The sequence below is a fragment of the Peromyscus eremicus genome, chromosome 7 (assembly GCF_949786415.1).
Source record: "Peromyscus eremicus chromosome 7, PerEre_H2_v1, whole genome shotgun sequence".
Taxonomy (NCBI): domain Eukaryota; kingdom Metazoa; phylum Chordata; class Mammalia; order Rodentia; family Cricetidae; genus Peromyscus; species Peromyscus eremicus.
The window spans coordinates 59,582,290-59,604,185 of record NC_081422.1 but is presented as its reverse complement, the minus strand read 5'-3'; the positions used below and the strand labels follow the sequence as shown (position 1 = coordinate 59,604,185).

Below are 21,896 nucleotides of genomic sequence, written 5' to 3'. Positions count from 1 at the left end.
GTGAGTTGGAAGCCAGTCTGGGCTATACAGTGAGATCCTGTCTCAAAACTAAGCAAAACAAAACAAAACAAACAAGCAAAAGCCCCAAAATCCAGGGGCTGAAGAGATGGCTCAGTGGTTAAGAGCACTAGCAGCTCTTCCAGAGGACCCGGGTTCAATTCCCAGCACCTACATGGCAGCTCACAGTCCCAGGAGATCCAACACCCTCACACACATAGATGCAAAACACCAATGCACATTAAAAAAAAATCCAAAACTTACAACTTCCTTTCTAAAAATAAAAACCAGGGCTAGAGACATGGCTCAGCAGTTAACAGCACTTAGTCCTCTTGCAGAGGACCAGAGTTCAGTTCCCAGCACCCATTCAGTGGCTAACCACCACTGGAATGCCAATGCCAGGAGATCTGACACTCTCTTCTAAACTCCCTGGGCACTAGGCACACACATAGAGCACACATCCGTACGTACACACACACACACACACACACACACACACACCACAGGCAAAACACTCATATTAGTACTTTTCTATTGCTATGATAAAATACCATGACCAAAGCAACTTATAGATGAGTTTATTTGGGGCTTATAGCTCCAGAGTCCATCACCATCACAGGCAGGAGTATGGCAGCAGGAACGCTGACATGGTGGCTAGAGCAGCAGCTGAGAGCTTGTGTCTCCATCCACAGGCAGGAGGCAGACAGAGTGCACTCAAATAGCACCTGGGTTTCGAAACCTCCAAGTCCACCCCCAGTGACATATTTCCTCCACAAGGTCATACCTCCTAAACCTACCCAAACAATGTCACCAACTGGGGACAAAGTACTCAGATGCCTAAGAATATGGGGGACATCTCATTCAAACCATTCATATATATTTTAAAAAGTTACAAAAACCAAACAAATAAACAAACAAAAAAGAAATGGCTAATAAATTCATGAAAAGCACTCAGGATAATTAGCTACCAGGGAAAGGCAAAACTATACCACCACCTTAGTCTAATAGATATCATCAAAACAAAACAGAACAGTGCTGATGGCTATGTGTAGAAGAAATGCCAGAATGTAGCCTGGGGCCGAACTCTACCAACTGAACCCAGGCCCAGCCCTCCCCTTTACTTTTTATTAACTTCACTATGCACACACACACGCGGCAAATGCCACAGTTTGTGTATGGCGGTCCGAGGACAACCTTTAGGTGACAGCTCTCTCCTTCTACCATGTTAGTCCCCAGTTTGAACTCAGGCCACCTGGCTTGGAGGCAAGCACCTTTGCCTGCTGAACCATCTCAGTGGCCCATGTGTTTATTACCTGGAAAATTCTGGCAGTAAATATCTAGCAAGTGATTCCTACTTGCCCGACTCCACAGAAGCCTGAGGAGAAGGCAGCTAGCATAGGAGTGCTAGCTCCAGGGTCTGTAATCCAACCAGAGAAAGAAAGGCAGTAGGAAGAGCGTGACATAAAATGAAGTACTGACTCCGAGTTAACATCACTGGATCCTCCAATGCTGCAGCAGGCGCTTTCTGGGCAGGGCCTGTTGAGGAAGGGTTTACCATGGTCATCTCACACCGAGGACCGCAAGAGGGTCAGGATATTGTAGAACCATGTCCAAACACCTCAAACCAGCAGGGAGCAAAGGTGTACTGGGCTGGAAAGCTAATGTGGGTGCCATTTTGCTTCTCCACCTCTCTTGGGCGGCAATCCCAAAGCCCATACAGGCAAGAGTTCTGATGGAGACCCATGCTGACTGAAAGTGAAAAGCCTCAAGCGCCTCCACAGGTGCTGAGGAGAGGGGAAATGAAGCTAGGTCAGGTGACACAATTCTTCCCGAGCCCCCTCCCACTGCCTGTGACAAAGTCTTGCTATATTGCCCAAGCTTCCTCAAAATCTTGTGCCTCCTGAGTGGGACCGTGGTGCATACCACCATATCCGTCGGATCTTCGTAAACTTGTGTTGTTGCTGATGTGGAGACAGGTCTTGTTGTGTCTGGTCTCCAACTTGTGACCTAACTGCCTCTGTCTCTTCAGTGTTGGGGATAAAGGTATGCACCATCATGCCCTGCTCAGATGTTGTATTTACTTATTTATTTATTATTAGACAGGGTTTCTCTGTGTGACCACCTTGGCCGTCTTGGAATTCTCTCCATAGACCAGGCTGGCCTTGAACTACCTGCCTCTGCCTCCCAGGGTGCTGGGATCAAAGGTGTGCGCCACCACGCCCATCTGGGTTTATTTTTTAATTATGTGTTTATGTGTGGGCTTGTCCATGTGAATAGAGGTACCTGAGGAGTAAAGGAGAGGGTGTTGCATCCCCTGAAGTTGAAGTTACAGCTGAAGTCAGCTGCGTGATGTGGGTTCTCTTGTCAGAACAGTATATACTCTGTATATACACCGAGTCAGCTCTCCAGCCCCACCCCCTCTTTTCTTTTGAGGTGCAAGAGTTTGGGCTTTGGGTATAGCAGACAAGCGCTTTATCACTGAGTCCTATTCCCAGGCCTCAATGAGAGCCCTGTCCTTTGCTTTGTTTTTGTTAGACAGGGTCTTACTATGTAGTCTGGCTGGCCTTGTGGTAATCCTCCTGCTTCAGCCTGCTGAGTGCTGTGATTACAGGTATACTATAGTCTCCACCCTCACCAACCTGATGAGAGTCTTGAACACGAAGTGCATCATGGGTTGGCTTGGGAAGTGGGGCAGTGCTGGGGGTTAAGCAAGAGAGTAAATTAGCTTACCTCTCGGAACGGTGGGTCCTATGGGAATGTTTGTGGGTGGGTGGTACAGCTGGTTCTGAGAGCCCTACTCCTTCAGCTTTTTCATGGCCTAACATAGGCCTGCCACGTGACTGCTGAGAAATATTTGCTGAATCAAAGTTCAGACACGCTTCCTTAAAGTTGCCTGAGGTTCTTTTCTTCACCCCCATCAGGCTAGTGGGAGAGCTGCTGTAGGTATCCAGCATGAGACAAGACCTACCATGGGGCAGGAGTTGGTGGAAGGGATGAGGAGGAATGGGCTGGACTGCAGAGACAATTAATTCAAAGCAGTTAACTGGCAAGGCCAACATCACAGAGCATTAGACTGAATTGTACACGGTAACAGTCCTAGGCAAGTGTAGGGATATTTATGACCATGTGCTCCTTAACTAAGCCTACAGACAACACAAGTCATAGAAGAGCCACGTGGTTTCGAGAAAGGACTGCACCCCCACCTGAGTAGATTGTTAAACAAGACCACCTAACCAGGCCACTTCTCCAAGGAGGTGTGTGCGTTCCTGGCACTTGCTTGGGTCCGCTAAGTTGGTTGTTTCCCTAACTTCTCTCTCAAGAACTCAAGTCTAGAAGACAGTTTAGAGATGGCATGCTTCAGGAAGAAGCAAACAGCAACCTTGACAATCCCAGTGCCTATGTCATGGCTGAAATCTGTATTTCCCGGGGCAGCTTGTTTTCTGAATGGCAAAGTCAGGACATTAGATCTGTGGACGGCCAGACTGATGAGCACTTAAATCCCAGCAATTCCTGAAACCACAGGAGCCCCCAAATGGAGCCACACTCTGATTAGAAGATTCTCACACTGCTGCTGCTTTAACTATGCCCGCTGCACGCACTGAGTGGGTGGGGTCAGGCCAGACACGAGTGGAAAGGGTTTCCAGGCCAGGTACTTGCTCCAGTGACTGTGGAAGCTGTGGCCACTGGATGCCTGCAGTACCTCCACCCCAGCATACAGGCTGGTGGGAAGCTACTTTCTGATCAGAAGTCAATCTAGGCTGACTTAAAGATTAGGTAGTTTCTGTCATGGCACCACAAATAGATTATGTGCACATTCAGACCCAAATCCTGGTAGTGGGGCCCGGGAGGCAGCTCAGTTAAAAGCACATGTCACTAAATCTAGTGACTGGAGTCTGATCCCCAGAATCCACATGTTGAAGACTCAGAACATGTCCAGAAGTTGCTCTCTGCACCCACATGCACACCCACACAATAGACAAATAAATGTAATAATAATAATAAATTTTCTTTAGGGCTGGGCTGGGCCTGGCTGGTGACTTCTGGCTACAATCTCAATAGATAATTCCAGTGTGTCTCAATTTACTCTAGTGTCATATCTTTTTTTTTTTTTTTCCAAAACAGTATAGTCCTAACTGGCCTGGAATTCACTATGTAGATCAGGTTGGCCTCAAATTCACAGAAACATGCCTGTCTCTGTCTCCTGAGTCTGGGATTAAAAGCGTTAATCCCCACACTCAGCCTATAATTTTTTGTGAGAGTGACATGGTGAAAAGGTTAGGAACTACTAATTATACAATTACTTTACTTTTACATTTCAGTTTACATGCATTATATGTATGAGTGTTTTGCCTGAATTTATGTGAACTATGTATGTGATCTGTGCTAGAGGTGGTATGAAGAGGACTCTAGATGCCCTGGAACTGAAGTTACAAATGGTTATTAACTGCTATGTGAGTGTTAGGATTTGAACCCAGGTCTCATGGAAGAGCAGCAAGTGCTCTTAACTTCTGAGTCATCTCTCTAACCCCAAACTACCTTATTTAGAGATCATTTTTATCCCTAATTTTCATATACAGAAGACCCTAATATAGTCATGGTTGGTTTATCCTGTTTGTTCATGTGATGTTTTATACATAACTACAGAGAGCCACAGAATCCAGACAAACTCTGTGTTCTGGAACATCGACAAACTCAACTTGCTGTTAAAAATCAGAATTGTTGGCTTAGGGATATAGCCCGGAGGCTGAATACTTGCCTAGCATGCCAGAGGCCCTGTTTGTACCAAAACTGGGAAAATAAGGATGGCAAAACCTTCAGAATGGTCAAAGAAAAAAACACTGCACAGGGCTGGGAAGATGGCTCAGCAGGTAAAGGTGCTTGCTGCCACACCTGCAAACCTGAGTTCAGTCCCTGGCACCCACATGGTGGAAGGAGAGAACTGACTCCTACAAGTCATCCTCTGACCTCCACTTATACCATGGCACAAATAAGTGTAACTTAAAAATGAAAGCACCACACTAAACTCTCTCAGGACGTTCAGAACCTGCAGAAACCCCTATCAATTGCTAGTGATATACAGAAGCCCCCAGTTGTTCAGGGGTATCTGTTAGTTCCTGGCTCCGAGCACCCTCTGCCCTGGCATCTGGGCTGAGGGCTTCTGGGAAGCTCGGGCAGGTACTGAGCAGGGCTCTGCACACCTCCCACTCAGTACAGATGGTCAGTGTTTGTACTAGAACTCCCCCACAATCCTGCACCTCCACCCAGCATCTCCCTTCTGTGCAGCACATGACCTTGTGTGTCTGCACTCCACAGGTGTGAGTCATCAAAGCGAAGGCTGCGGAGATGGGGAGGAGGAGGACAGGGGAAGGAACACTGAATCAGTTCATTGCAGCAGCATCTTTATTGCAACCAAGAACCTGTAATAAAATGCAGCGAGACTAATGCTTCACATCACACGATTAAAAGCCATGGGGCTGAAAATGAGGAGACCCATATGCTTACTGGAGAGAGACATGCAGATCATGTACAGGTCAGCGCTGAAACAGCAGGCACTTTATGCGCTAAAATTAAAGACCCTCCCCATTCCAATTGTGCTGAAAACAACAGAGATTTGTATTAGGATTACTTAAAACCAAACATGCAAACACAGCTTCTGTGTCTGCAAGGGACTTCCGGAACAACTGTCTAGAGCTGAGCACCTTCCTTGCACTAACGGTAGGCGGGCAGACAGGCGAGGAGGGGTGGGGCTGGGAAGGGAGCAGTTGGGGATGTTTCCAGTTCCCTTCCATCTGCTGGGAGAGGACGCTCTCACATTACATAGTTTAGACCAGGCTGAGGCTCTCGGAGCTGTAAGGTGGGCTCCTGGGCCTACGCAAGCACTCTGTGTCCCTATCTCCCAAGGCACCAAGGAAGGAATTTAGTGTAATTATTTCAGTTAACTTTAGAATGTCACACATTCATCAGAAGTACTGCTTCATTAATAAGCATGCTTAGCACTGAGTAAGACAGGTAAAATTAACCAATTTTTTGTGGTTTCCTTTAAAATGTTTTATAGGAATATATTAATAAACACTTCTTTTAAAAACCTGCCTTTCTTAAATATTACACAACTACCATGAGGCAGGCCACGGATGGAGACTGGTTCTGAGTACTAACCAACTGTGGGGTCTCAGGTGTGTTTTTCTTTCTAGAACACAGTCTTTTCCCCCAGCAAACAAGAACACTGGGTTATGTTAAAGATTTGTTTCAGTTGGAAAACTTAGGATTCTGTAACAATGTTGGCTCTGACTGGAATCATCCCACCTGCAAGAGATCCATGTGGTAAAGGCAGGAAAACACCTGAACAAAAACATACACCCCCTCTCCCATCCTCCTCTGTGGCTCATGGCTTTAAAGGGCCAGATGTGCATCATGAAGCATCTTCCTGTGTGAGGCTTTGGGAGAGTCAGGAATGGGAAAAGCCATTATCCCTCCAATAAAGAGTTACTTGCTCCTGCTTCTGCAAGAAGAGGTCAACAGTTATCACAGACGAGCAGTTTTCCTGACTACTGTTTTGGGTTCGTAACAATCATCCAATGTAAAAGTCACACATTCTCTGACTCCAACCCCGTTCTTTACAGACCAGTTTCTTAAAGCAGTCTACAGTGCCCTGACTAGAAGCACCCAGGAAGCTTGCTGTGCTAGAAATGCATGTTCCTGGTCTCCACCCAAACTGACGAAGCCCATGCCTCTGCAACAGGTTCAAGACTTCATTTCTTGAGCTCAGGGTCCTGGATGAACCTGAGTCCTGCTGCTCTGGATGCTGAGTAGCTCTACCTGCTGCTCGAGCACACTTGCCACCAAGTGAGAACCCACTTAGATGTGTAACAAGTGCTTCCCGGCGCCCATCAAATTCCTAGTGTCACCGACTCTTGCTTCTCATCGACACCCACAGCCAGAAGGCAGCGTTAGAGTGACTTCTGATTGCTCCAGCTAACCCAGTCAGTCATGCCACCTTTGTGCAAGGGAGCAAAGCACGTTCCTCCTTAGAGAAGCAGGATGACTTTTAAATGACACAGTTATAAATGCATTCCTGTGACAGCAGCAGAGAAGGCAAGAAGAATCTGGGATAAGTGAGGTCTCCTTAGGCTTGTTTGCATAAAATGAGAGACGTCTTGTTACGAAGCAAACTGAAGGGTGAGAGATTTCAAAAGGGTAGCTGAGAGCTACTTTATGTCACTCCTACTTAGAATGTAAGAAGCAGCCCTTGGAGGCTAGCTGGTCTAGCAAATACCACCCTCAACAGTCAAGACAGATACTTAAGTCATGAGGGAAATACTTTGTGGGGGAAGGAAAGTTACCCAAATCAGTTTAATTTAACTTTGAAAAATATAAACAAATTTTGGCACGAAAAATGTCATAAGCAAGAAAATCAAAATAGATAGACAATAAGAAAAAATGTAGACTCTATCATACAACATAAATACACAGCCAGCAGATACCAGCCCTCCCTTTCCGAGGACAGAAGCCCATGGTCACCTGTCATTCCCAGGCTTCCTGAGCCGCCCACCTCTGATCCGACTGCTATCATCCTTACTAATGCAGATTGCTCTTGGGAAGGGACCTGCTGTGGCAGGCAGAAAGAAACATAGCAAGTTTTCTTGGAGTGATTTTTAAATTACTGTAACTTCCTAAACACTGGAGTTTGTGATTAAAAAGGGTCAAACCCACAGGTGCCTGGCTCCAATGGGACCCATCTAATACTGGAAGGCCTTGAAGGGCAGACACCAACCAGCACTTGAAAGCTAGTGTGTTCCTAAACCAGGAGAATGTCATGGCCGAGTAAAAAAATCTGTTAGCTAGGCTTTCAACGCTGAGAGCGCCATGGTTTGTCAGGGGTTAGCTTACAGCAAAGAAGTGGTCTGGAAACTTTTTATTTTAAGCTAGCGATATCTAAATTGCATTCAAATAAAAAGGTTAGCTGGGTTGTAGTGGCGCACACCTTTAATCCCAGCACTCAAGAGGCAGAGGCAGGTGGATCTCTGAGCCTGATCTACTGAGTGAATTTCAGGACACCCAGGGCTACACAAAGAAACCCTCTCTTGAAAAACCAAAAAACAAACAAACAAAAAGTTAAAATTTAGATTTGTAGGGTTTCTAAAGTGGAAAGGAAAAGTAACAAAAGCTGGAATTATAAAAGTGCTCCTCTGAATGTCGCCCCTGTAGCTGTGCCGCAAAGCCTACCTTCCTGGTTGTGGTTCCCAGCCACTCAGGGAGTTGACACTGACCCAGCTTTTCTCATGAGTATTTCTGCTGAACTATTTCTGCTCAGTTCTTAAGCAGAGATTTGCTGCCTCCTTTCTCCGTCATTCCCTGCACCAGGGTCTCCCCATTCCCCCCGTAACCCTTCTACCTCCTGGAAACTCTGGACCACTTTAGTAAAGGAAAGGCCAAATGAAAATGGGCGGCATTACATTTTCAGAATACAAATGAATGTATACGTTTTCTGTTCCTAAAAGGAGAAAAAAAACTTGCCTGCTAATTTTCAAGCTCTCAAATAATTTGATTGAAATTTTTTTGCCTGTAATTGCCAAGATCGTGAGACTTGTGATTAGACTCATGCTACACAGTTCCTTGTCTTTGTGTGAAAGGACACCCCACTCCATCATATCAAAGAAAGAGGAGAATTATTTATACTAGATGCTGTTTAAATTGGTTAAAAACTTGTCAGAGCCCAAGTAAGTATCTTTAGGAGGTCACTAAGTTATCCTTGAAAAATCATTAATGACTGGGAAAGTCATAAGCTTAATATGTAATTAGTTCATGACATGCTGGATACACCCCAAGTGACGAAGCATAAGCTACTCAATTAGACGGAAGTGCTATCGAATCCATAACTAGTCAGAGATCCTGGAACTGAACCAAACCAATCACTACTATCATCATATTTTTAACAAACTCAGAAGTATACTGTAAAGTCCACTAATGAAGTCCAGGAGGCTTATACCGCTAGTAAAAGTGAAAATAGGCTAGTGTGAAGATGAGCGCTGGTGCCTTGCTTCTTTCAGTATCCTCATGGTACTGCTGAATCTCTTGGAAATACGTCACTCAGTTCTGTGTGCATGGTTAAGGTATTAGATTACTATCCATTAACTGCAGATTTCTGCATGGCACCAAATTTACTTTCAGAAGTAGGTCTTTCATGGCAGGTACCAAAGTACGATCATCAACTCTGGCTTCTCTACTGACTAACCCTCCTTGTTTGGTTAGACAGTGCATACCACATTCTACACAAGTCAGAGTTAGATCACTTTCAGAGCAGCAATACGAGATCCAAGGTTCTCCTGCAGGTAGTGCAGCAGGTGCAGTTCATAATGTTCTCCGGACTCAGGGACTCTGATGCTGTGCCTCTCCTGAGGGTAGATCTTCACAACAAAGAGCAGAGGCGAGAAGAGAAAGTTTAGTGACGCTCCTCTGTCCAAAACTTTGGGGACATAGTCATTTATTTATATATTGTTTTTTTAAGACTGGATTTCATGTAGCCCAGGCTGAACTAAAACTTACCATGTAGCCAAGGATAACCTCAAACTCTGGATCCTCCTGTTTCTAGGGCCCACATGCCAGGACACTTTCCAGAGATTTCTAACTAGATTGTCAATATGGAACATGGTCTCTCTGTGGTATTACACTCATACATACTATCCCAAGGCTCTTCTTATGAGTCTTTATACACCTACCCAATAAGGCTTCAGGAGGATTCTTTAGTGGTTCATTGCCTGAGTGTGCCTAAGTCCTTGGAAACCATTTCAAATGCCATACAAGGTCTAAACTATCTTCAACCCAGTATATGGGAGGTGGAGGCAGGAGGATTAGGAAATTAAGGCCTGCCTGGCCCTACATAATGAAATCTTGTCTCAAAAAACAAAACAAACAACACAAACAACTATGTTAAAAAAATCTATAGACACCACTGGCCTTGATGTGTTCATTCACTGATTTACTGTGCTGCTCGACCAACACAAAATTAATGAATTCAAGTAGTGCTGCCCTAGCAGGGCGTGAGGTGACGCATTATATTATCCTGGGAGCTATAGTAATCTCTATCACACAGATGTAGTTAAAAAGAAACATGCTATTTTCATTTAAGTGGTAGTAAAAAAATCGGAATTTTATAAACTAGAACCCTGGGGTAGACGTCTTTTTAACACAAACTACATGTTATTATTTATTTTATTTTTTTTTCCGATTTTTCGAGACAGGGTTTCTCTGTGTAGTTTTGGTGCTGTCCTGGATCTTGCTCTGTAGACAAAGCTGGCCTTGAACTCACAGAGATCTGCCTGACTGCCTTCCGAGTGCTGGGATTAAAGGCGTGTGCCACCACCGCCCGGCACTACATGTTTTAACCAGCAGCTCACTCCACCTCAGTTGCATACTATTAAAGCATGGGACTATAAAAATATGGACATGGTGCTCGTGCCTTTAATCCTAGCACTTGGGAGGCAGAAGCTGGTGGATCTCAGTGAGTTCAAAGCCAATCCAGTCTACATAATGAGTTCCAGGTCAGCCAGGGATGCAGGGTGAGACCATATCTCAAAAAAACCCAACCAACTAAATAACCAACTCCCCACAAAAACAATGAAAACAAAAATATGATACAATAAAGAGCCAACATCTGAGAGATGCTAACATGGTATTTCCAGGTATCAATTTAAGGGTAAAAAGATCCATATGATGTACAAGGTCACGAGCCAATGGATTAATTTATATATTTCAGATTTATTTATGCGTATGAATATTTTGTCTAGGTGCATGTATGTACACCATGTGTATGCCTGGTGCTTGAGATCAGAGGGCAGCATAAGACCACCTACCTAGAGCCGTGGTTCTCAACCTTCCTAATGCTGTGACCCTTTGATACAGTTCCTCATGTTGTGGTGACCCCAATCATAAGATTATTTTCGTTATTACATCATAACTATAATTTTGCTACTGTTATGAATTGTAATATAAATATCTGATATACAGGATATCTGATATTTGAGCCCCAAAGGGGTCATGATGCACATGTTGAGAACTGTTACCCTAGAACTAGAGTTACAGATGGTGGTGAGCCATTGTGCAGATGCTGAGAATAGCACCCAGGTCCTTTGGAAGAGCAATGAGTACTCTAAACCCTGAGCCACATCTTTTTTTTTTTTTTTAATTTATTTGTTTATGCATTTGAGTGATCTTTCTTCATGCACATCAGAAGAGGGAATCAAATCCCATTACAGGTGGTCGTGAGTCACCATGTGGGTGCTGGGAATTGAACTCAGGACCTCTGGAAGAGCAGCCAGTGCTCTTAACCTCTGAGCCATCTCTCCAGTGCCCCCTGAGCCATATCTTTAGCCCAAAGTGCAATATATTTTAATGTGACAGAGCATGAAAATTTTATAAACATGGCTTTAGCTTTCCACAAAAGCTAGCTTGAGGGCTAACTCATTTCTCTCATTTCTTTTTTTGTTTTTTGTTTTTGTGAGACAGGGTTTCTCTGTGTAACAGCCCTGGCTGTCCTGGAACTAGCTTTGTAGACCGGGCTGGCCTTGAACTTACAGAGATCCACCTGCCTCTGCCTCCCGAGTGCTGGGATTAAAGGCGTGCAACACCACCTGGTCTCTCCCACTTCTTAACATATACTTAGTGAGGCCAAATTTTTCTTCATATACTTAAATTTAAAATGTGTGTGTGTGTGTGTGTGTGTGTGTGTGTGTGTGTGTGTGTGTATGTTTGTGTGTCTGTGCCATGTGTATGGAGCCCCATGGAGGCCAGAAGAGGGTGTCAGATCCCTTGCAGCTAGGCACTTGTGAGCTGTCGCATATGGATTCTAGGAAGTGAACTACGGTCCTTCCTTTTCAAGAGCAGCGAGAGCTCCTAACCACCGAGCATCTGTCCAGTCTCTCTTCATACACTTTAGTCAAACAACATTAACACATCAGACTGAATGCAGAAATGTGTCTTCAAGGGAGTATTAACAAAAATAAAATACCAGCATTTTTCTCAGTAAGTTGTTTTGGAATTATTTTTCCCTAAGATAAATGTGATTTGTGTTAACATACAGTAATTTACTATTGTTCCTTTAAAATAAATATTTCTTTCAGTTTTAATTCTCTATGAGATCTTTTTTTTTTTTTTTTTTAAATAGTCTCACTACATATCGGCCTCTTTCTGGAACTGCTATCTAGCCAGATGAGCTACCAGCTCCTGATTCTCCTGCTTTAGCCTGCATGTGCTACCATGTTCACCCCCACCACACACATAACCTACACAAACAAGGCTTTGTGTTATGTAAAGGACTTCGGAGATGAAAAGCCTTGAAAACTGCTACTATAGACAAATATCTCACAGTTTAACTGGATAGAAACGTCAACTGAAACATCAAAAGAAAAGGAAAGGTTATACTTTCTCATGAACATATAATCTTAAGGAACAAGAAGGACCAAGAGTCGCGAGCACACACACTTTTTTTCTGGGGGGAATGCATTTCATGTAGCCTAGCCTCTAATTTGCTATGTAGCATTGTGCTCCTGATCCTTTTGCCTCTGCCTCCCAAGTGCTGGGACTAATGGTGTGCACCACCACCACCACCCGGCCTCTCAAAAATCTTTATTTATTTATTTATTTCACACAAGGAAGCTATGAAGGAGGGTAACCCATTAATATTTATTCACATGACAATGTAAAAGAAAAGAACAGTAAATGATCTCATAATCAGGTCTTAAAAAAAAAAGATTTATTTATCTTTTATGTGCATGTGTGTGTGTGTTTGTGTGTGTGTGTCTAAGAGTATGTATATGCACCATTTGCATGCAAGAGTGCACGGAGACCAGTAGAGGGTGTTGGGTCTCCTGGAGCTGCAGTTATAGGCAGTTGCTAGGTGCCCGATGTAAGTATCACTCACCTCTCCAGCTCCACAATCAAGTCTTTGAACCCCTCTTTTTTTTTTTTTTTTTTTCAGAGCGTTTCATTTATTTATTTAGGTTTTTCAAGACAGAGTTTCTCTTTGAACAGTCTTGGTTGTCCTGGAACTCATTCTATATGGCCTTGAACTCACAGAGATCCACCTGCCTCTGCCTCCTGAGTGTTGGGATTAGTTTTATTATTTTTTTTATTTCTTTTCTTTCTTTCTTTGGTTCTTGAGACAGGGTTTCTTTGGGTCTGAACCCCTCTTAAAACAAGGAGATCATGTAGTATTTCCTCACCCATTAAGAGGGAGAACAGAAGCAAAGGAAGAGAGTGAGTGGGTTCAGCAGCCATTTCCAGGCCTACAGGCTGAACAAACATAGACACATAAGCCATGTGATTGGATAGGCCTGTGGTTCAGTCAGCCTTCAGTAGAATCTTAATTTTTATCAACTAAAGATTGGTAACTATACCTATTACTTTAGTGTTCTTGGGCAGAGTGTAGACACAGCTGAAAACAGACTCAGTCCTCATTTTGTTAGGTTTCAGAGTAATCTTTTACTGTCTGCCACCACACTGAATTTAAAAATGTGGAACAACTCACCTGCAAGTCATACGGCTTTCCAGCCCTCACTAAAAAACTCAGCAATATACTGGTGTGTGCAAAATGAACGTTCTCATCCAAGAACCCGTGTAAGAGGAGTAAGCGATTTGGTCTGGAGGAATACAAACATTAAAGGATTAGGCAAGACAGAAGAAGAGCATTAGGGCTGACCACTTAGCTCCTTTAAACTAACGACAGTTAACGTTACTGTACTGTTAGGATGAGGACTCATTAGTTTCAATATTAAATCTGTAATATAGTAACCAGATGCCACGTGTACTGAAGAATGAACGGAAAAGCATGTTCAGCTTCTTATTAATACTGACTGCATGTTCCTAGAACACGTTTGTGAAAACACTGTCGCTGACACAGACTTCCTTCCACTTTGACACGATTACGGACTTAATTTCTTTCAGTGTAAGCAACCGCTTCAAATATTATTTATAAAGATAAATAAATAATCACAAATACATATTAAAAACCTAATCCTACTCCCAATCAGTATCTAAACTTTAATTTGCCTCCGAGTGACACCCTTCTGCTCTAGCGGTTTAGCAGCTAGTGGTGGAACACTAAGTGTCTATGCAATGGTTTGGACTCAATCCCCAGTACTGAGGAAGCAGAAAAAGGAACTTTCTAGTATTTATAAAACATTAGCTTTAGTTTTAATTTTCAGTAGTTTTTATCATCCTTCTTAAAGTTTTTAAAACACCATTTAAAATTGAGAGCCTTCATTTTCAAGCGTGAACTTACTCTGAGGGGAACTTCTCCGCTTGCATGGCCACAGATCCTAAGTAATAGCCCTGTTCATTCTGGTCAGGGTGACCCATGTAACGTTCTGTGTATCCTGTATCATAGAAGATCCACAGAGTGACTGGGGCCCCAGCAATAGCAACCTGCATATGACAATATGGATAGTCAGCTGTGTCCCAGAAAAGAGTGCTAGCAGAGAGAACTTACAACGGCAAATGTATAAGCTAAAATTATCCTTGCAAGGTTTCAGTCCCTGCTACTGGGCACACATCTCAGGACATGCAGAAACCTGAAATCGGGTGCCAAGGTCATAAATCTGATACTCTGTGAGTCAATCAGCTTCACGTCTCACAGGCACAACCAGCATCAACCTCTAAACCTGGGACAGCTGAAATACAAACTGTGAGTCTCTTATTTAAAGCAGATCTGAAGGAGTGTGTGAGGACCTCTGGGAAAACCACCCCCACTGGGAACAGGTGTGACAACTGCCAACTTCATATAAAAAAAGCACCTACTGTTTCCACATTTGTAGCTTGCTTTTTTCTTTTTTTCTTTTTCTTTCGCAATACAGAATTTAAAACAACAATTGGACTATACTTAAGTAAAACTCGCCACATTTAAGGCTCCTATGTAGTTTTATATTCAGATATTCTAATTAACTTTCTTTGTTTCAAAGATAGTGTTTCCTTATGTAGCCCAGGTTGGCCTCAAGCTGGCAATCCTTCTGTTTCTCTGTCCTAGGTCCCAGGACTACAGGTGTATATGACTATGCTTGACTATTTTGTTCCTAAAAATTACTTCTCATCATAAACAGGGCACAGTGGTGCACGCCTGTAATCCCAGCACTCAGAAGGGAGAGGCAAGGTGGTCAGAAGTTCAAGATCTTCCTCAGCTACACCAGAAGAGCCAGCTCGTCTCTAAACAACCCCCCAAAACAAAAGATAAACTTCTCATTGTAAAATAAAATTATGTTACGGACATAAAAATCACTGCACACCTTTAGTCCCAGCACTCGGGAGGCAGAAGAGGGTGGATCTCTGTGAGTTTGAGGCCAGCCTGGTCTACAGAGTTCCAGGACAGTCAGGGTTGTTACACAGAGAAACCTTGTCTTAAAAAACCAAAGCAAAAAAAAAAAAAAAAAAAAAAGTACTACTGCTCTTTATTCACATCTTTGCTAACTTTTTTTCCTTGCTTACACTTAGCTGCCTGTGTGTATGGTCACTCATCTGAGGTCAGAGTTTCTTCTTCTGCTGGGTCAGGGCACTGAACTCAGTCCATCAGGCTTGGCGGGTACTTTACCTGCTGAGCCACCTCATGAGACCCTTTCTTCCTTTTTCTTTAAAAATTTCTATTTTATTTTATTCTTCCTTTCCTAACATTAAATAAATAACATTTTTCTTTATCTTGTGTGTGCACAAGCATGTGTGAATTTGTGTGGGTGCACATGTGCCATGGCATGGCTGTAGAGGTCAGAGGACAACTTTTAGGAGGTCCTCTCCTTCCACCATTTGAGTCCTGGGATTCAAACTCAGGTTTGGCAGCAGCCTTACATGCAGAGACATCTCATCTATCCATTCATCCCTATTTTCTTAGTGACTATCATCTTTATATATTTTCTTTAGTATAATGTTCTAAGAATTTGAAGAATTATAAGCATGTAAATATTCAGTTCACTCAGTGAGCTGGGTCTGTAGCTTGGTGGTAGAGCAGTGCTTCAGCATACAAGAGGTCCTAGGTTCAAACCCCACTATTACAAAAAAAGAAAGAAATTTAAAAAAAAATTCAGTTCATTCAATGTGATTTCTTTTAAGTGCTGAAGACCCCATCCAGGCCCTGTACTGGACACAGATCTATTGAGGACTTACATGTGTTTAGCACTGCAGCTGTTGAGGATATACCAGGCATAGGGCAAAGGTGTAGTTTAGTAATTAAACAAGTAACTATAATCCAGGAAGTAAATGTGTGGGTTTTTCGGTGTTTTTTTTTTTTTTGTTGTTGTTGTTGTTTGTTTTTTTCTTTTTGGTTTTTCGAGACAGGGTTTCTCTGTGTAGTTTTGGTGCCTGCCCTGGATCTTGCTCTGTAGCCCAGGCTGGCCTTGAACTCACAGAGCTCCGCCTGGCTCTGCCTCCCGAGTGCTGGGATTAAAGGCATGTGCCACCACCGTCCGCTTATGTGTGTTTTACTAATCATAACTATCCATCTTTGGCATATATAAGTAGTTATAAACTGGTGACCAACCTGACAAGGGTTTTAAGAGCTATGTTAAAGCTAGAGATACAGTTCCCATGTGTAAAACACATAAACCCAGCATTCTACATATTGACGATACCTGGCCCGTCAGAAAAATCATTTCTATCTTCAATTAACAGAGAATTCCGCCCAATTACAAAAACAAATAGAAGAGTAGCCACATACCCTGAAGATATCCGATCTCTGCATTAATGCCATCAGGGAGAGGTAGCCTCCATAGGACCAGCCGTGGATGCCCACACGATCCAAGTCAATGAAGTCATACTGAGATGCCAGGTACTGGAGGCCCTCCACTTGGTCATCAATTTCTATTTGACCCTGTCAAAAATGGGGGCATAGCTCACTGGTTCTGACCAATACTAGTCTTAGAGAATTCTTTTAAAGCTGCTTCATGTTTTCACTAAGAATCCCTTGAGGGTTTCTTTTTTCAGATTAGAGTTGGTTAACAACCGATATTCTATTTTCCCTCAAGAAATTAAAAAAGAAAAACAAAACGCCTTTATAGGTTAAGGGCCTGCTGCTTCTGCCGCTACCATGTCGGGAGTTTAGTTTCAACACAGTCTTCAAGTCCTTCCCTGTCACTGCCCATGCTGTCCCTGGCTTCAGGGTGCCTCCATTTGTTCTGTCGTCTGCTAAGAGGCCAGCAACTTCCTTGTAACAAGCCTTCCTCTATCCAAAGATAGAAATTCAGCCCCTTTAAGAGATTGATTAATTTTACCTCTCCTTTTAGCACTTAGTGCAGAAGCAAAGGGCATTCATTACTCAAATGGAAGGCCCAAACTTCCTTTCTCCCAGCATGACACTTCTAGCAAAGCTTTGGATGTCCTAATTCCTACCAGTACCACCCGAGGTATCACTGGGCCTGCCAGTGCACACAGTCTCACTTCACTGAGCCAAACCAAAAAATAAAACAACAACAAAAACTTACATGAGAATACAACATAAGGTCAAAGACCTGGCTGTGGGAGACCATCCTATGTCTTACTCAGCATGTCCAACACACTGGCAGCCACAGGGACTGCCTTACTGTGCAAAAGGAACATCGGATTGTCATCATTTCCCAAAGCAGCAGAAAGGACCTGGGGCATCTCTAAAAGGTAGCAATTAAAGCTTCCTGCAGAGAGAAAGAGGCTTGTCACAAGGAAGGAACTACCCAGTCGGTTTCCCTCTTCACAGAGGACAGAACCAATCTTAGTGATTCCTCAGTAGTATGTGGGACTCTGCCAACTAAACAGGGCTGCCTTGTGGCTGAGGAGAGAGTACTAACTGGAAAGGGCATTCTTCTGCAGAAGTGGATGTAACTCAGCTCCTGGGAAGTATATACGGGGTCGACAGGAGCGAGCCTAATGTAAACCAAACTACGTTTCTTCCCGCTGCTCCGTTCTAACACATTCTTTCTCACTGTCACTCAGAGCCTCCCCCAACTTGAATAAAGTGTAAGAAAATGAAAACGTCTGGAAAAGAGAATGTTCTCTGCTCACCCACCATTTTATATTTAAAGGCGCCTTCAAATTTCAGCCCTCGGTGACAGGATCCCCTGTTGTCTATCACCACAACCACGTATCCCAGGGAGGCCAGGGTGTTCAGGCGGAAATACTTGACTCCTTTAAATCGATTGTTCACCAGCTGCACCTGGAAAAGAAACACAGCTTCAGCGACATCACATGGCAGCATACAAACCATGAGATGGAAAGGCACTGCAAAAGCCAGAAAGCTGAATGTACTTACTATTATTCTGCCTTTAAACTGTAAGTGTAAAGAGATACATTTTAAGTTTCCTCAAGTCTTTGCGTGTCTATGCTGCCCCATGCTTAGTTTCTCTCTCAAGCCTTCACAGCAAACACCACACAACTGCAGACTTCATTCTAGCTCAGATAATTAAGATTACCCCACAGAGAAAGCTGCTGCACCACCACTGCCTGGCAAGATGTAGCATTTTAATGAACACTGTCATCAGCCCAGTTATCTTTTTCCTGTTAGACAAATTAGTGTGAAAGTATCATAATTTTTAAATTACTTTATCACCCTAGAGACTACACTTCAAAGTGACCAAGAACATAAATGCATATTGGTGGCTGTGGTGATATATTGTGTACCCTAATAAAATTTGCCTAAAGATCAGAGAACAGAACAAGCCACTAGATTAAACAAAGATGCCAGGCAGTGGTGGCACACACCTTTAATCCTAGCACTCGGGAGGCAGAGGTCCGTCTGGATCTCTGTGAGTTCAAAGCCGCCCTGGACTACAGGAGATTGATTCAGACTAGGAAAGAAACAGAGCCAGGTAGTGGTGGCACAGACCTTTAATCCCAGTACTTGGGAAGCACACACACCTTTTTAATGGCTAGGCGGAGAAAGGTATATAAGGCGTGAAGAGACAGGAACTGAAGCCTTTTCAGCTGAGGAGGCTCATTCGGCTAGAGTCCTATCAGCTGAGGCTTTTTCAGGCTGAGAAGTCCTAGAGGTAAGAGATGGCTTGTTCCTTCGTCTCTAGGATCTTTTGGCATTTACACCAGTATCTGGTACCAGGATTTTTTATTAAATGACCATTTAACATTCAAGCTATAGGTGCTTTATTAGAAATGGAGTTGTATCTAGTGAAAAGATGATTCAGTCACACCTGGCATGTTCATGTTGCCGTCAGCTCAGGGCACTCATGAACGGTGGTCCCAAGGGCTCATGATGGAGCTGAGGCCCTCCTGTCATCTAATGCCTGCGTGGTCAGGGACACCGTGCATTACTCCTGCGTTTGGGGTAATGTTAGTGTAAACAAGCTACTGCCCTGCCAATGTTATGAAAGACAGCACATGTAATTATGCACCAAACAATGGCTGGTAAGAGATGACTAGGTCACTGGAGTATATGTTTGTGTATGTGAGTATTTGGCCAATGTAGGGACTGAATCTAGGGCCCTGCACATGGTAAGCAATCACCACTGAGCTACATCCTTAGGTCCCTTTTTACTTTTATTTTCAGAGAGAGTATAACTAAGTTGCCATGGCTGGATTTGAACTCACTTAGTAAGTGAGTCAGATTTTGAACTTTCAATCCTCATGACTCTGCCTCCATCTCCCTCAAAGCTGGCATTACAGGTATGAACTACCAGGCCCAGTTTATACTATATTTTAATCATTGTTTGAAGTGTCCTCCTGCAAATGATAATGAAAAGAGTTTAGGGCCAGGTGGTGGTGGTGCACACCGTTAATCCAAGCACTTGGGAAGCAGAGGCAGGCGAATCTCTGTGAGTTCAAAGCCAGCCTGGTCTACAGAGCAAGTTCCAGGACAGCCAGGGTGACACAGAGAAACCCTGTTTTGAAAAACAGAACAAAACAAACAAAAAAAGATTTTAGGGTTATTTGTGTAACTCAGTAATGGAATGAATAATTAGTATGCAAAGTCCTGGGCTCAGTGCCCAGGGTCACATACAAAACAAGATTCACATATAAAAACAATGTAGTTCCACTGCAGCAGCCTTACACATCTCCACACTTACTGCATGTCAGCGCTGCAAGAAGTAGTCCCACCAATGTGCCTGCTAGGTCTGTGTAAGCATGTACTCTATGATGCCTACACAACGATGAAATAGCCTAGAGACATTTCCCAGAAAGTTTCTGGGCTATAAAGCAACATGAGACTGTAATCAACAGTGCTGGACACTAAGAGAGATATTGAAAAGAGGTTCTGATAAAAATGAGAGGGAGCCAAGCATGGTGGTGCACACCTTTAATCCCAGCACTTAGGAAGCAGAGGCAGGCAAAGTCTCTGAGTTTGAGGCCATCCTGATCTATAAATCGAATTCCAGGCTGGCCAACTACACATTGAGACCCTATGTCAAAAAAAAAAAAAAAAAAAAAAAAAAAAAAAAAAAGGCGGGGGGAAGGGGGGCTGGCAAAATGGCTCAGTGAGTAAAAATGTGCTGTGCAAGACTGGTTTGATTTCTAGAACCCATTACAGGTAAAGGAAAACTGCACCAAGTTGTTCCGACCTCCACATGCACTGTGGCAACCCCTACAGATCATGCATGCACACATATAAATACAAAATAATGAGAGAGGGTGGGGAGGCCAGGTGCATTGAGGTCCGTAGTCTCAGCTACTGAAGAGGCTGAGGCAAGAAGACCTCTTGAGCCAAGGAGTTCTGGCCAGCCTGGGTAATAAAGCGAGACCTCCTCTCACAAACAAACAAACAAACAAACACAAAGTGTATCTCATAAACATAAACAATTATCACATGAATTTAAAGACAAACTCTTTACTAAAGCACCTGTGCCATTTCCTTGCCCACCATACTACGTGGGGCATCTGCTCTCACCAAGGCATTGAGCTGGAGTTCCCTGGTAACTGAGGAGTCTGTGTATTCCCTCCTACACACAGTCGCTGCCATGTATCTGCTGTGCAATAATCCTTCTGCACACTGTGAACATGTCTTACTCTCATTGGTTAGTAAAAAGCTGACAGGCCGGTAGCTGGGCAGGAAGTTGGGCGAGAAAGTCAACCTGAGAATGATGGGAAGGAGAAGGGCAGAGACGGGAGATGCTATGCAGCCGCAGAGGAAGCAAGACATGGAGAAAATGAGGTAACAAGCCACAGGTGGCAAAGCACGGATAAGAAATATGGGTTAATTTAAAGGTAAGAGCTAGCTAGTAATAAGCCTGAGCCATTGCCACACAATTATAATTAATATAAGCCTCTGAGTGATTATTTGGAAGTGGCTGGGGGATGGGGCTGAACTGAGGAAAGTCTGTTTATATGTTCTGTATTCTGTGAACTGTCCATTCAGTTATTAGCACACATAAGCAGAACTAACTAGACTTGGAGTTATTAATAACAATAGAAAAGAGGACATGAAGTTGTGAGGGAGACAGGGCAGGAGTACTAGCACAGACGGAGAGAAGTGGTTAGCAGTAGCTGGACACGCACAAAATGCATCGCATAAATGTACTTTTTTTTTTTTTTTAAAGATTTATTTATTTATCATGTATACAGCATGTATCCCTGCAGGCCAGAAGAGGGAGCCAGATCTCATTACAGATGGTAGTGAGCCACCATGTGGGTGCTGGGCATTGAACTCAGGACCCCTGGAAGAGCAGTCAGTGTTCTTAACCTCTGAGCCATCTCTCCAGCCCAATGTACTGGTTTTTTAAGACAGGATTTCTCTGTGTAAGCCTAGCTCTCTTGGAACTCACTCTGTAGACCAGGTTGTCTGGAACTCACAGAGATCCACCTGCCTCTGCCTCATGAGTGCTGGGATTAAGGGTGTGCGCCGCCACCGCCACCGCCACCGCCACCGCCACCGCCACCGCCACCGCCACCGCCACCGCCACCGCCACCGCCACCGCCACCGGCTTTTTGTTGTTGTATGTATGGGTTTTTTT

At 43.7% G+C, this 21,896-nt stretch overlaps 1 protein-coding gene across 4 annotated transcripts in view; it reads right to left on the bottom strand.

Annotated features, from left to right (window-relative positions):
- Positions 1-5,379: 5,379 nt before the first annotated feature.
- Dpp8 (dipeptidyl peptidase 8) overlaps positions 5,380-21,896 on the bottom strand; it is a 53,966-nt gene continuing 37,449 nt past the window's right edge. For 3 of the 4 annotated variants that reach the window (XM_059268109.1, XM_059268110.1, XM_059268108.1), the window contains exons 17-21: positions 18,008-18,154; positions 16,688-16,840; positions 14,273-14,415; positions 13,520-13,631; positions 5,380-9,401 (exon numbers count right to left, since the gene is read on the bottom strand). In XM_059268109.1, coding sequence (XP_059124092.1) covers positions 9,279-9,401; positions 13,520-13,631; positions 14,273-14,415; positions 16,688-16,840; positions 18,008-18,154 — 678 coding nt within the window. In that variant the 3' untranslated portion in view covers positions 5,380-9,278. Of the gene's footprint in view, positions 9,402-13,519; positions 13,632-14,272; positions 14,416-16,687; positions 16,841-17,533; positions 17,637-18,007; positions 18,155-21,896 lie in introns of those variants that run through there. The other variant, XM_059268111.1, reaches the window with a different exon arrangement.